Source organism: Nematolebias whitei, chromosome 12 (assembly GCF_014905685.2).
Source record: "Nematolebias whitei isolate Nwh7 chromosome 12, NemWhi1, whole genome shotgun sequence".
Lineage (NCBI taxonomy): Eukaryota > Metazoa > Chordata > Actinopteri > Cyprinodontiformes > Rivulidae > Nematolebias > Nematolebias whitei.
The window spans coordinates 34292558-34308269 of NC_056509.1; the positions used below are offsets into that span (position 1 = coordinate 34292558).

General features: G+C 39.9%; 1 protein-coding gene across 1 annotated transcript; it reads left to right on the plus strand.

Moving 5' to 3' along the window:
• Nucleotides 1-4369: 4369 nt before the first annotated feature.
• LOC119417903 (G-protein coupled receptor 6) lies at nt 4370-5392 on the plus strand. The gene has a single exon (XM_037685151.1). The coding sequence runs from the start codon at nt 4370-4372 to the stop codon at nt 5390-5392; it is 1023 nt and encodes a 340-aa protein (XP_037541079.1).
• Nucleotides 5393-15712: the final 10320 nt, after the last annotated feature.

Genomic DNA, 15712 nt, shown 5'->3' on the forward strand with positions numbered 1-15712 from the left:
TATATATATATATATATATATATATATATATATATATATATATATATTTATTTATTTATTTATTTATTTATTTATTTATATATGAAGAAACCATCCATAGAACCTGACCTAACTTTGTTGGGCACCACTGTAATCCTCGGGAATTGACACGAGCACTGTACGACTGTTACTGACTCATTTGGAGAGCTTGAATCCTCGTTTACTGCACATTTCAACTCTTTTACCGTTTGCACTGCATCTTTCTCTGAGGCAAGAGATTTTAAATCTGTCACCCACATAAAAACGATTGACCGTATCAGTCACTCCAGGTGGAAATTGTTGTGCGTCGTCATCTGCCATTCTCCTCAAAGCATATTTTGCACAGCTTGGTGATGAAATAGCTCCACTTTCATTCTGTATTTCCATGACATGCTTTTCTGTAAGATCAGGCCCCTGAAGAAGCTGACCATCCAGTGATGTTACTTTATATGTTGCTCCACAGTCAAACACAAAGTTTAACTTGCTTTTCTGGGATGATAAACTTCATGATGTGTAATGCACCACACCTTTCCATCACTTTGTCTTAAATCCTTTGCAGGCACAATTTCAGCATATCCTTGGTCTATCGTGTTGTTTAGAAAAGTGTATTCATAGTGACAGTCTTTTGCAAACCTTTGTTTGAGGCTCTGGAACACAGTGGTCATTTGGCACAATGGGTTTGTCCTTTTTAAAAAGGTAAATCAACATAACAATAATTTCCCATCAGTTTTGTTGCACTATAGACAATGACGTGAAGATCCTCGGGACATGTCAACCTGCACCTCTGCTGCTCTTTCATTCAAGTCATGGTTATACGGATTAACCAGCATGTGCTTAAGATGTTAAACCGAGATCATATTGGCTCTTACAACAGCACAGATGTTGCTGTTGTTGCATCCAGTACGCAGTGGTCCATTGATGAAACAGATTATTTTAGTCCTGACAGCGTATGGTCCATCATTCACAGTGTTTATCAGCTCCCATAGCTCCATACATTCATAGCATCAGTTCCACATCTGCATTAATGTCACGAAGCTTAACATCTTTCAGATGATGCCACTGATCAGCGTCCTCCTGGCAAGGAACCTTCTCAGTTTTCAAAGGCATGGTCTTCTGAGTTAAACCATCTGGTAATTTGATGAAGCTGTTAACTCAGACACTTCCAAGTCAAATAATATGCAGGTACTGACTTTTTTTTTTCTGACCCATTGTTCTCAGTAGTGTAAAATGTAAGCAGTCACTCCAGTTGTCTGTTGTAACCTTCGCTGCATTTTCATAAATGACCTGTTTTAAAGAGGGTCTCCATCAAACACAGGTATGTTTCTTGATGGAAGAGCAGAAAAAATGGTTTTGCTTAACATGCAGCTTTCTCCTTTTGCAGCTTTTCTTCTTGAGCGTCAATTAAATGTAATTTCTTTAACGCAGCGACGCGCTCGACTTTAACGAACGTGGAGGATGTAGAGGGAACCTGTGATTGTTGTGATGATGACTCTGAGTGAGTGACTTCTGGATGTCTTTCTTTAGAACGTGTTACTCTTTGATCATCTGGGTTATCATCTTTTATCATTAAGTTTGCACATAGTTGTACTGCAGCCAGCCTACAGGGGGCGCTGTTTCTGTTTCAGGTTAAATGTTGTGCTAGCTGTCAGCCAAGCTAGCTAAACCTTTGAGTTGGCAATGTACATTATGTAAAAGAAAAGTTTGTTTCTCGCCACTTATGAACACTACAAATAAATAAGTGTATTTGAATGGAATTAAGATAACTTACTTTAATAAATGTAGCATTAACACCATAAATATGCAGTAAGCTAGCACTGAGATAGCATCTGATTGGTGCTAATGTCATGCTAATCTTTATTGGGAGGGTAAAATTTTACTATTATCTTTTTTTTTAATTGAGTAAATTCCATCCATCCATTATCTTTACCCATTTCTTCCTTTTCGGGCTGAGTATTGAAATTAAACTACAGAAAATGCATTGCAGTGTGAATGCTTATAGCTGAAGAACTTGCTGAAAATAGCAAAAAATAACATGCTGAAAATGTAAAACAAGCAGGAGAAAGCAGAACAAAAAAGTTGAAATGAGTGCAACAAATGTGGAATTAGCTGAAAAGGCTAATATTAGCAACAAAACAAAAAACAGCTAAAATAGTGGCTGAAATAATTGAAACCAGCCGAAATAAGCTGAAAGGAACATAAATTGAAATTAGTAGAAATAATTTAAACAGACTACAGTAGCAGAAATTTCCATGAAAAACTTGAATTTGTCTGAAAACAGCTGAAATTAGCTAAAATATGCTAAAAAAATCTAGCTGAAAAGGTCCAACAAACTTAAATAAGCATAAGAAAACAGAAAGAACACGTTTGCCAAATTAGGCTGAAAGACAGAAATGAACACAAAAAATGGAAATGACATTATAAAAGCTGAAATTAGCATAAAACCAGCTGAAAAGTAGCTAGAAATTGCAGAAAGAAGCTGAAATTACCAGAGGGAAGTGGAGAGAGCACATTTTTGATGGCTGAAAACGTTTGAAAAGAAAATGGAATTAGTTGAAAAGGCTAAAATTAGCACAAACAAAACGGCTGAAATAGTAGCTGAAATAGAAGAAAAAGCTGAAACTTGCAAAAATAAGCTGAAAGGAGCATAACAAGCTGCAATTAGCAGAAATAAGTTAGAAGAAGCACAAATGTGTTGTAGTTAGCAGAAAGAATCTGAAAGGAGCACAAACCAGCTGAAATAAATAGTTGAAAAATGTTTAAATTTGCACAAGGAAGCTGAAAGAAGCTGAAGCAGAACAAAACGTGAAAGGAGCAGTAAAAGGCTGTAAACAGATTCAAATATATGAAGGATTTAAAATGAGCTCATTCATTTTCTATGGGTAAAAAAAGTGGCAGAAAAGGCTAAATATTTCCAAAAAGTACAGCAGGATTGTCCTGAAAGAGCTGAACGTTTTAATATATGTTAAAATAGCACAAACATTGTGGAACGAGAAAGATGCTGAAAAGTGTGAAGAAAAATGGATCACAATAGTGTGAATGCTTCATAAACAGACTCACAATAGTGTGCTCTCTCTCCTTGTTGTCCTGTCATGACTGCTGGTGGGGTTTAAAGCTGGTCGCGTGTCTCGGTCGCTCTCCACTCCTCCTCCTCTTCCTCCTCCTGCTCGCATTCACCTTTCTGAGCTGAACACCAGCTGATGCTCCACAGATCCAGTCCTGGGTGCGAGTCCCATGCCGGACCGAACCGAGGTCTTCATCTGAGCAGGACCGGAGGAGCGACGAGGGGAGAACCCGCCTTCTCCTTTCCTCTCATCCATGCGCTCATTTTACCTCCGACCGCCGGACTCCTTTAAAGGAAAACTCATCTTGGACCGTTTTGTCACGGAGGTAATTATTCACGAATTATCTAAAGTCTCACGCGCATCTTTTGATACAAGAAGCAAGAAATATACTATTTAAATATTTAGAATGAATAACAGAAACAGGCCGTTTACTTTTTTTTAAATAAGTTAATAAATAGCGTCTGCACTACTTTTGAGTGTTTGGGAGCGCTTTGTGTTTTTAAAAAAATATTTTATTCAGCATTTAAGTAGAAATCAAGACGTGATTTCTGTTTTGCACTGATCGGAGCAGAACTTTCAGAACCATGGACAGCTCCTTAATGTGTGTGATGCTTCTAGAAAATACTTTGTTATAGATGTTTTGTTGTTGTTGTTGTTGTTGTTGTTGTTGTTGTTGTTGTTGTTGTTGTTGTTGTTGTTGTTGTTTTAGTGGCATTACGTTATTCTTGTTGTTCTTTGTCAATTTAAAACCAACTAATCAAACAAGGGAGTGAATATTTCACAGGTGCTAGCTTCCACTTTACTCTAATGGGATAAGTAAAGATCTGTTATTGATTTCCATTGTAACCAAACGTTTTGCTAGTTTTAAATATTAGCTAAATGGTTTATTTTTTTCAATATTTAAATTATGCTTTCTTCATGTGTGATACAAACTATTTTATGGAAGCTGACCAGTTCAGATAAAGACCAATTATGGAGATAATTAAACCACAGAGCTGGTTTTACGGTGAACTTTTAGCCTAAAATCTCTTTTGACTTTGAATGAATAAGAGCAGATGTTCTACAAAATATTCGGATGAATGCCTAAATCCTTCCTATACTAAATAATTTATGATTAACTGGTTACAGGAAAACATCTGCTTGTTCTAAAAGAGTTTACCATAGATCAGTTTATAATTCTATAATTCGTGTCATGAAACATTTGCAGCAAATGACAGGATGAAGGTTCACAGCGTGTTCTTGTTTTGACCCTCCTTTCTTTCTCTCTTTGCTCAGGACGGAGTGAAGCGATGAATGAGTCGTTCATGGTGAACGAGTCGTTTGTGGTGAACGACTCGTCTGTGACTCCCGCGAGCGGAGAGTCTCTCCCGTGGATAGAGGCGGAGTCGTCTGGCCACAACGGCAGCTTGGAATTCTCCACCGCCCCGTTCGATTTTCCCATCAACCCATGGGACATTATGCTGTGCATGTCCGGCACCGTCATCGCCTGTGAGAACGCCATAGTGGTAGCCATCATCTTCTACACGCCCACTTTGAGGGCTCCCATGTTCGTGCTGATTGGGAGCCTGGCTACAGCAGACCTGCTGGCCGGCATGGGATTAATCCTGAACTTTGTGTTTCAGTACGTCATCTCCTCTGAGACCATCAGCCTCATCACAGTGGGCTTTCTAGTGACGTCTTTCACTGCTTCCATCAGCAGTCTTTTGGCCATCACTGTGGACCGTTACTTCTCCCTCTACAATGCCCTGACGTACTTCTCAGAGAAGACGCTGCAGTACGTGCACCTCATGCTGATTGGGACTTGGGGGGTGTCTCTGTTGCTGGGCTTGCTGCCGGTGCTCGGCTGGAACTGCCTGCACGAGCCGGCTTCCTGCAGCATTGTCCGCCCTTTGACCCGGACCAATGTCATGCTCTTGGCCACCTCCTTTTTCACCATCTTCGTGCTCATGCTAACCCTCTACTTTAAGATCTGCAAGATTGTGTGCCACCACGCCCACCAGATTGCCCTCCAACAGCACTTCTTCGCCACGTCTCATTACGTCGCCACCAAAAAAGGCGTATCCACTTTAGCCATCATCTTGGGGACTTTTGGCGCCAGCTGGCTCCCTTTTGCCATCTATTGTCTGGTTGGTGAAAAGGAGTATCCGTCAGTGTACACGTATGCTACACTGCTTCCAGCAACCTACAACTCCATGATCAACCCCATCATCTATGCCTACAGAAACACAGAGATCCAGCGCTCCATCTACATGCTTCTCTGTGGCTGCTTTCAGGCAAAAGCATACCGCTCCAGGTCGCCGAGTGAGGTCTAAAGCAGAGCTCTTCATATGTGTGGGCGTGTTTACGTGTGTGTGTGAAAAGACTGAGCAAAAACACAAACACTGACAATCTGCTTAGAGTCGACCGTGAATGCGACACAGGTATGAACGGGGCATGCGTACTGTAACTGCACTTTAATACGTCTCAACACGACTTTTGGACGAGCGTTCAGAGATGCTGTGAACAAGAAATCCATTTGTTTGTTTGTGTTTTTAAAGAAAACAAGCTGTGAATGTATTTAAAGGATTCAAAAAGGAATGAAAACTTAAATCTTGCACTTTATGAAGTGTTTTTTTTTTTTTTTTTAATACCAAAGCAGTATTGTTCAACTTATGTGCTTAAAACGTTTGGAATGGTGTGTAGACTGTGCCATTTCCCCCCTATTTTGAATTTGTTTTGTCTTTGATGTCCTTTTTATAGAAGAGAAATAAAGGCATAAAATCAACACGTGTCTACTGTTATTTCAAAAGTGTGCTTTTCAACATGCTTTTCTTTTCCTTCTCTACTGCCTTACCTCGTGTCAGCCTCCCTTTCACAAAAGCGAAGGTGGTATGAAGAGACTAACGGCGCACCGAGACAGCAAGCACCTCACTCTTGAAAATGGCTTCGATTTGCACCCACACATATCGTTCTTGCATCATTTAGTCTGTGTCATGGGTTAAACATGTAAAGATGCCACGAACATGAAAGCATCTAGTGTGGTTAAGTTTACTTATTAACCCCCTTGGCGCCCTTTCAAGAAGAGTAGAAAAACACGTACAAATGAAATCGAAACTGCCCGACACAGTCTGCTTTATGTTGAACGATGGGATCTGATCCACGCTGCAAGGCGCAGCGGGTAAGAAAGCGTTTTACAAACTTGCCTTAATGCTCTTCTTCTTATCAACATCTCCAGTTATGACTCACAACCAAAGTAGCTGCTGACACGTGGACGTGCGTGTGACAAAGCGCATGATAATAGGCCCAGTCTCCCCGCATCACCTGTTTTTGTAAAGACTGAGCCACAAATGCAGCAGATTGTCTGTCAGGCTGTTGAAACAGGTAGCACTTTACATCAGAGAGCCTCAGAGGAGCGGAGGATGCTTCTGCAAACCAATAGACCTGAAGGCATGCTTTAATTTTTCAACTGATTCTTTGTAACCCTTATACATTTGAGAATATGTCGGGTTTTTATGACAACTATAGTAAACGCTGGTGGTGACAGTAATGTTCAGTCTTTAACGTGGCATATTCCATAAATACAAATAAACTTCTCAAGGTTCTTATGAACCCCTTTGGTGTCAGTCTAAAGTAAACAAAATTACTAATCTGATACAAGCTGATGCTTGATGTGAGCAGATGTTAAGCTACAATCCCAATTCCATAAATGTTGGAACATACAATACATCAAATTGCAGATCTCACAAGCCCATATTTTACTCACCATAGTAGACACTTCAAATGTTTAAACTAAGAAATTGCACAATTTCTTGTAAAAAATTGATGAATTTGAATCTGATGGCCGCGACACATGTCAAAAAAGTTGAGCAAAGGAAAACAAAATGCTGTTAATGTACTGAAAGGAAACTACAGTTGGAGCATTTCACAGGTTAGGTTAAGTAGTAACAGATCAGGAAGAGGACTAGGTATAAAAAGAGCATTTTAGAGAGGTTCTTAGAAGTACAGATGGGCAAAGGTTCACCAGTTTACAACAAAATACTTCTAAAAATAGTGGAATAATTTTAGAATTATGTTCCACAATGGATAATTGGGAATCATTTGGCTATCATCCCCAAATCTCAAATGAGTAGAAAAGGAGGCTCCGTGTATACATTCCCGTCTACCTGGATGCTTGAGTGCCTGCCCACTGAAATCCTGAAACTGGCAGGAAACAAGGCTCGCGACAGCAGAAGGACTGGGATTGTCCCCCAACACCTACAGCCAGTTGTCCGCAGCGACAAGGAGCTCAGCAGGCTGCTGGGAGGAGTGACCATCACTCTAGGATGAGTTCTGCCCAGCAGGCAGTCATGCAGCGTGTGAGAACCCAGAGGCCAGCCAAGTCTGGGTGGACGGATCGGACGAAATCTGCGGTCATTTCCTTCAAATCTGCAGTGGGACTGCCCTTTACAAGAGATCCTTCCTTCCCACAGCCATCAGTATCTATAACAACTCTTTAATGAATCGATGATAACAAGTTACAACAACATTTAATTTCCCTTTGCGATTTATAAAGTATTTTTGAACTGAATTGTATCTGCAAGTTAAAGCTCTATCATGCAAAAAAAAGAGGCCATACGTGAACACCATCCAAAAACGTCACTGTCTTCTCTGGACCAAAGCTCCTGTAAAATGGACTGAGGCAAAGTGAAAAACTGTTGTGTGGACAGGTGAATCAATATTTTAAACTCTTTTTAGAAACCATGCTCTCCATACCAAAGAGAACAGGGACCATCCAGCCTGTTATCAGCACATACTTCTAATCCAGGCTTCTCTGGTGATATGGGGGTGCATTAGTGCCTATGACAAGGGCAGCACAAATAAATGTAAAGGCACTATCAACGCTAACATCTTTTTTTTTTAATTAAGAAAGGCTTACATATTTCAGCAGGACGATGCTAAACCCACACTGTATCCATTACAACAGCATGACTTTGTAGTAGAAGAGTCCAGGTGCTGAACTGGACTTTTCGAACACCAGACCGCTCATCCTTTAGAACAACTTGGAGCTTCATGAAACAAAACAAATATTTCAAAGAAGACCTGGGCCTGTTGAACAGCTAGAGCCCTACATCAGACAAAAATGGGACAGCAGTCCCCTTTAAAAACTCCATCAACAAGTCCCCTCAGTTGCTGTGTCCCTGAATGGTTTTTCTTGCTTAACAACTTTCTTGTTTTTCCTTTTAATTCTGTTACCGTTTACAATTTGTTCAGTTTTGTTGAGACACATTCTGATTCATTGCCATTTTCTGCTGGTATTCACTGTTAGATTGTGTCCTTCAAGTCCGCTCTTTTTTTTTTTTTTAATCGCTTCAAAGTTAGATTGTTTTTTTCCCTCCCCATTAAATGCTGTATTTGATGGACAGCATCCTCCCACTTCTACTGCAGCAGCAGCTCTCAAACAACACAGAGGTGACTGCACGTGCTCCTTCTACAAGCTGTTGCTGTAACCGTGTCCAAAGCTGCCTTCAGTCAACTCACGGCTCAACACAAAGTGGGATAAAGGTGACGGGTGTTGAAGGCCACTAATGGACCGCGCAACGAGGGGCTGGCCACTCTGACAGCAGGAGGTGTTTGTTTAACCTGTTTTTTTCTCCTCCTCCAACTCAACAGATGTTGCTTTTGATCATCCACCAAATCAAGCAAAGAGAAAAAAATCTGTTTTTTTTTTTAGAGTTTTAAAGATAAATAGTGCGTGACACGTGCTGTTCAGAGTCTGAATACATGATGTTTTACACAGAGAGACACTTTAAAGTGACTGTCATGTTAAAACGTTGTAGTCCAGGTGCTGAGTCTAAAACTTTACAGAAAAAACCCACAAAAATCCACTGTTTGTTGTTGATGTTGTGGTGTGCTCACATGAGCATGTTGAAAATGTGCCTAAATCATACAAGGAAACGGGACTAAAGTATGTATTTCCATGTTAATTTTAATGTTTTTCCCGATGAAAACGTCATTTTGCACTTGTGAAGTTCAAGCATTTTTTGTTGTTGTTCTAAAGCAACACAGGATACATGTGCACTGCATGTTCTTCAACATGTTAAACGAACATGTCAGACGTAAAAACGTGTGATTTCTGCATGTGAAGTTCATACGTTTTTCTGCAAGGGCAGATTTTGTTTTGTCTTTAAATATGATCATACTTTTTCTGTTGTTCAGAAACATCCCCCTTTACTGTTCATCCATGCATCTGCCAGAGAAACATAAGGAAATGTTCCAGTACAGAACCACCACACAAGTAAAATGTCTGAAACTCTGATTCCTGTCATTTAATGAGATGATGGATTCAGCTTATATGAAATAACTCAGACTAAGGTCATGTTATCACAATCATTGTGACTCTCTTTCAATGAGTGTCACATGATCCACAACTTCAGAAGAAATAAAAGAAAACACTATTTTCCAAACATTTGTAATCTATTTTGGACCCTGTGTCCTAACCAGTAGGGGTGCAAGCAAGACTTGAAGAACTTGGGTCAAAAGAAAATGATTTATTAACTAAAGGAAAACAAAAACAGCTGATGAGGCAGCTAAACTCCACTTACAAAACCTGGAGTAAACACTGGAGACACGTATGACACGTAGGGAGGATTGAGACGGTGAACAGACTGCACTTAATGCTCTATTGACAGGAGAAGCAAACATTTAAACAGCGGCACAAATAAACAGAAATAAACAGCTGGTGAGGAGACAAACTGGAACCAGGTGGGCGGGGCAGGACTACAGGGGAACACTGAAACAAAAGAAAGTAAACACAAGAATCTCCAAACCAAATGAAACAACACAAAAAGCACAAATAAACACAATATTTTCACATTATGTAGGTATTCCTGGAAAACAAAATGTTCACTTTTGAATATTTAGTTTTTAATTTGCAGATAGTGCTATCTACAACAGGTAAGATACTTATTGTTCAAAATCTTTCCACTTTAACAGATCTGAAGCATCACTTTCAAATTATTAATTAAAGAAAACATCTCTTTGATTGAACTTAAAATACACTGAAATTCTATAATCAATTTACACAGTAGCTCTAAAACTATAGATAAAAAAATAATCAATAGATTAATGATAAATGATTGATTAAATATTGCAGCGATGACTTAAACACTTGGGACTGTTGTGTGTAAAATTATAGTAAAGCCACAGCTGATGCTCGTATGACGGAAGAATAGTTGTTAAAATTTCAATCATTTCACCTTCCTGTGGCAATTTACCTGAAAGTTGGTATTTATTATGGAGCTTGAAATTTACATTTGACACAACAGCTTCTCCTTAGACCTGCGTAGATGAAACTGTAGACAAGGAATATTCAACTAAACTGCTCAGGGGGGGCCACAGTTACTGCGAGCCAGCAGCTCAGGGGCCGGACATCCAGCAGTTAAAGTCATTTTGTAAATAAAACAAGTATTGCAATGATTGTTTACCTTTTAATTTCGTTTATTTTATTGCATTGAATCATAAATGCAATAAACAAAACCCAAACCCAGACCCCCCCCCCCCCCCCCAAATTTAAAAAAAAAAAAATTAAAAATTAAATTAAATTAAGTCATTGGTGGGCCGGACTGAGGTCACCCGTGGGCCATAAATGGCCCGCGGACCAGCAGTTGAATAGCCCTGCTGTAGACCTTGTTTTAAAACATAATTACATGTAATCTGCCTTTTTTTGCCTGCTGCTTGACTAAATTTAGTTTCTGGGTAAAAACTCTTGATATGTAACAAGTGGGTCCAAAACAGTAAATATTGTTTACGCCTAAAAATAATAATTTAGCCCTCCTTACCATTTCTAATGCTAATATTTAGAGCTCTGCTGTGCTGACCCATTTACACTTAATTTATATTTTACATTTCCTGGTTATCCTCACACAACTCTATCCCTGTCGTCATCTTCAGTTCTGAAAATAAATGTTTTTAGTGTTCCAAACACCTTCTGTAAACAATTTATTTATTCTCGGATGTTGCACGAAGAGCTTTTTCTTTCTTTTAGATGTTTGTCATTCCAAGCCATCGTCACGTGGCGATTAACAACTTACAGCAAAGTTTGAGAAGTAAAAATCACTTAAACCCTTTTTTCATTAAAAAAAAAACAAAACAAAAAAAACAACCTCCTCTCATATGTAAAGTTTAATGTTCATAACGCTGATGTCTACACATAGTCCTCCACTTTAATATGACATCCATTAGAGCCAGCGGAGTCTGGTAGCAGTGCTTGAATTATGTAATGCTCGATCGGTTGAAACCTGCTCAGCTCTTTGGGCAATTACTAAAGTACACAGTCGAAAGATTCCCTCATTAATAACATTAATTACAGCTCTGCAGCAAATGCTCTCCATAGAAACATTACTATTACTGACTCGGCCATTAGTTTGATGGAAAATGCTTCGGTGTTACAGACTGTGTATTTGTACAAACAGGTGGTTTATACTCCGTTACTGGGGTCTTATTTCATACTCACATGAAGGTCATCTCACAGATACAGGTGATAGAAGAGCATGCACACACGAACAATGGAAAATAGCACTGCTTGAAGGAATGCATGTTGCCCGCTGCCTTTCATGCCAGAGTTTTAGACTAAGATCATCTTATGGTGAGCAGTGGTTAGGCTGTTTCTGTCGTACTTTGAAAAAGAAGGGTAAAATCTCATTATTACAGGATGCCATGCTAACAATATGTGTTGTGGATGACTCTCAGCTACCACTATATCAAACTTTAGTATGATTTTTCTGAAATTGGCTGAGCTGTAGCCCTTTTTAGATGTTTTAAGGTCAGATTGCCATGGCAGCCATCTTCAATTGGATTGGCTCCAAAAGTGAATCTGCTGTAGATGCACATCCAGTTTCATTCAAATTCATCCAGTGGTGCATTAGATATTTTACAGACAGACAAACAGGGTTGACTCCACCAGTTAAAGCTGAAGTTTTAAACAAAGATCTGATGCAACAGATAGCATCTGGAGTTTGTGTTGTGAATGACTCTCAACAACTACCACGACAAATTTTAGCACAATTTCAAAGTGACCGAGTTATAGCCGTTTCGGTGTTCTCTAAGGTGCAGGTTTACTTGTGGTTCCTAGAGTTTCCAAAAGCAGACTGGGAGGCAGAGCTTTCAGTTGTGGAACCAACTTCCAGTTTCTGTCCGTGAGGCTGACATGATCTACTTTTAATATTTGGCCCAAGTCTTTCCTTTTTTTAGTCTTTCCTATAGCTAGGGTTTGATTAGGTTTCCTGAGCTATCCCTTAGTTATGCTACTATAGGCTTAGACTGCTGGAAGACAAAGTGACCACATTTCCTCACTCTGCTGCGGTCTTTACTTGCTCTCCTCTACCTGTTTGTATTTGTAATTATTTCTATCCTTAACATGTTTTTTCGTCTTTCCTCCTATAGAAAGTTCACCTGGACCTGCCATTCTGTGTTTGTTCCTCCTTCCTGTTCTCTCAAACCTCAGCCGGTTGAAGCAGATGGCCGCTCGTCCTGAGCTTGCTTCTGCTGGAGGTTTCTTCCTGTTAAACGGGAGTTTTTCCTTTCCACTGTTGCCTTTGTGCTTGCTCAGGATGGAAGACTGCGACAAAGTGAAGATTCAACACAATCTGCTGCTTCCTTAGATAAATAACTTCAACTAATAGTTTTTTATAACGTTTATGAATGTTTCTGTTCAGTGCTATGAGACGACTTCTGTTGTGACTTGGTGCTATAGTATATAAATAACCTGAAGTGAATTGAATTTGGATGTGGCAGCCATTTTGACTTGGACTGAGTCCGAATATGAATCTGTCGGCTGTAGATGTACATTAAATGATTATTTTGTTCAAGTTTCATTGCAGAAAGTAACCCCCAAACTCGCCCTGCCCCCCACCCCAGGCTCCTATAACTAATGTATGTCTGATCTAAAATTTACTGTAAACATGCCACGTTAGAATTGAGCGTTTCATATCTTAGGGGTCTGCTTTTTGTCCCCCCACAGGATGAGAAGACATCATAATGTGCCAGTGTAAACAACTGGGCCCAGCAGCATGACTAACACACACCCACACACTCAGAAATCACAAAAGCTTTTATTGCAAAGCAGGTTTTATGCAGCTAACAAGAGACTTGCTTCTGTTGGCCAGGAGGTGCCTGCCTCCTTGCATGTGTGTGTGTGTAGTGTGTGTGTGTGTGTGTGTGTGTGTGTGTGTGTGTGTGTGTGTGTGTAGGCACGTATTGGCACAGCCTTGTGTCTTATGAGTGTGCTTGTTAGCAGCCTGGTACCTTCCAGGATTTGTCATGAGTGAATTAGCAGACTGAGAGTAGGTGTGCATGCGCTGCCTGTATGCAGTGTGTAAAGTATGTGTGTGTGTGTGTGTTTGCAGGGATGTGAGTGAACGTATGTGAGTGTGTTTAGGAGAGATCAGGAGATTAGAGCAGCCATAAAGTCATGCTCCTCTCGCTCTCTCTCTCTCTCTCTGCTTTCTTAGAAAAACAGTCGGTGACGTGGTGAGCGAGGGACATTTTTTAAGGTACAACGAGCTTAATAAGTGTTGTGAACACTCAGCCGCATGCTGTTTGAACCCCAGTACTCCTGGTACCTGACCCTGTTTGCTTTAGATCTTTAACTGCGTATAAAAAGGCAAAATGTCCTCCCTGAAAATTGCCTTTTAATTGAATTATTGTAAAATAAATATAAGAGCCTCTGGATTTTGGCCTTGAGTTTGATTGTTTGTATTTACACATTTAAATTTCATTACTCTTTTTGTTCTTGGTTTTTTTTTTTAGACTTTCACTTTGCTGTTTAGTCATCTTTGGTTTATTATAAAAAAAATCTGTATTCCAGGACAGTTTATGTATTTGAAATATATTTCTTGTCTGTTTTAATTTTAGATTTATTTCCTGTTTTATTTTGAAGGAGTTCTCCACTGCTCTTCCTGGTGTATCTGGTTTTAACGCGCTCAGTCCACTCGGATACCTTTCATCCATCCATCCATTATCTTTACCTGCTTCTTCAGCACAGTTGCTTGGCATGTTTTTTGTAGTTCTTTGCTTTCTTATTTATTTTGTAAACTTGGATTATCTTCTTCTGGTTGATAGCACCTTTAGTTCTTAACACTTATAAAAGTACAGTTGCCTTTTTGCTTCTGGGTCTTCCATCTGCCTGCTTGTATAATGACAAGTCAACGAAGGGACGACTCTTCTAAATGTGCACTACAATTCTGCACATGTTCCATAAAGTTGGGATTAAGAGACCAGTATTTTTAGGCAGAAAAAGATTGAAGGCCAAAAAAAACCTGATCCTTCATTTCCATCATCTACTACCTATTCATGGTCAGGTCGCAGAGGCAACAGGACTATTAGGGAAAAACAGACATCCATGTTCTCAGTGGAACATGGCTGGAAATCCTCCAAAAGGAGGAATCTAGGAGGCATCCTAAACAGATGCCCAAACCAATCTTATCAATCTTATGAAGTTCATATTTTATCCTGAATTAAAATGAACAAACTTTAGAATATCACTGCACAGCTTGATGCTCAGTGTCGCAGCCTCGTAATTCTGAGGTTGCAAGTTAAAGCCCAGGTTGTGACAGGAAGGGCATCCGGCGTAAGACAATCTCCAAATCTTACATGTGAGTTTGTTTTCTGTGGCGACCCCCGCAAGTAGAGAGCAGCCAAAATACACAAGAGGAACCACTTTCCCCTCCTGATTGTTCTGGAGATTATACATAGATGTATCAATGAATAAGCATAACCAGATTATTTCAGTTAGTTTAATATTTTAGTTCTGATTTGCAGATGACATTGTGCTCTGTGGTGAGATCAGGAAACAGGTGGAATAGAACTTGGAGAGGTGGAGGTATTCACTTGAAAGAAGAGGAATTAAAGTCAGCCGCAGTAAGACAGAGTACATGTGTGTGAATGAGAGGGAGGCCGGTGGAACAGTGAGGCTACAAGGAGCAGAGGTCACAAAGCTGCAGGACTTCAAGTACTTGGGAATGAGATGGTTTGGACCTGTCCAGAGGAGGGACAGTGGGTATATTGGTAGAAGAATATTAGAAATGCAGCTGCCGGGAAAAAGACAAAGAGGAGCTCTATGGATGCAGTTAGAGAGGACATGGAGGTAGTTGGAGTGAGGACCATGTGAGATGGAGGAGGATGACTCACTGTGGAGACCACTGGAGAGGAAACAGCCAAAAGAAGATTTGTTTTAATCTAACAGAACAAGCAGCTTCATCACGGAATGTGCAAATATTTATCTGGAGCTTTTTTGACGATCATTGGTCAGATCAGTTATTTGATCACAAATATTAAATAACTGATCACACCACCACCATCCGACCCCAATATTTGTTTTGTCTTGGCTGCTTCAGATGACGTGATCATGTGCTTAAGCAATAACCCAACCTGCATCCATTTTTATCGTTACGTGGAAGACAATGGAGGGTTTTAGTCTGAAGCAGAAGCTAAAAATAAACCACCGTCGACAGTCAGCTGCAGTTTTTCGTGTGGTGAACATAAAAAGTGAGGGTGAGGTCATGAAAATGATGATGCGCTCTAAAAACCACCTCAGGACACCTGTTGTAAAAACACTCTAATTGATCGCAGGCATAATAAAAAAAAATATTGCCCGGATTCCAAACCTGAGGTAATAA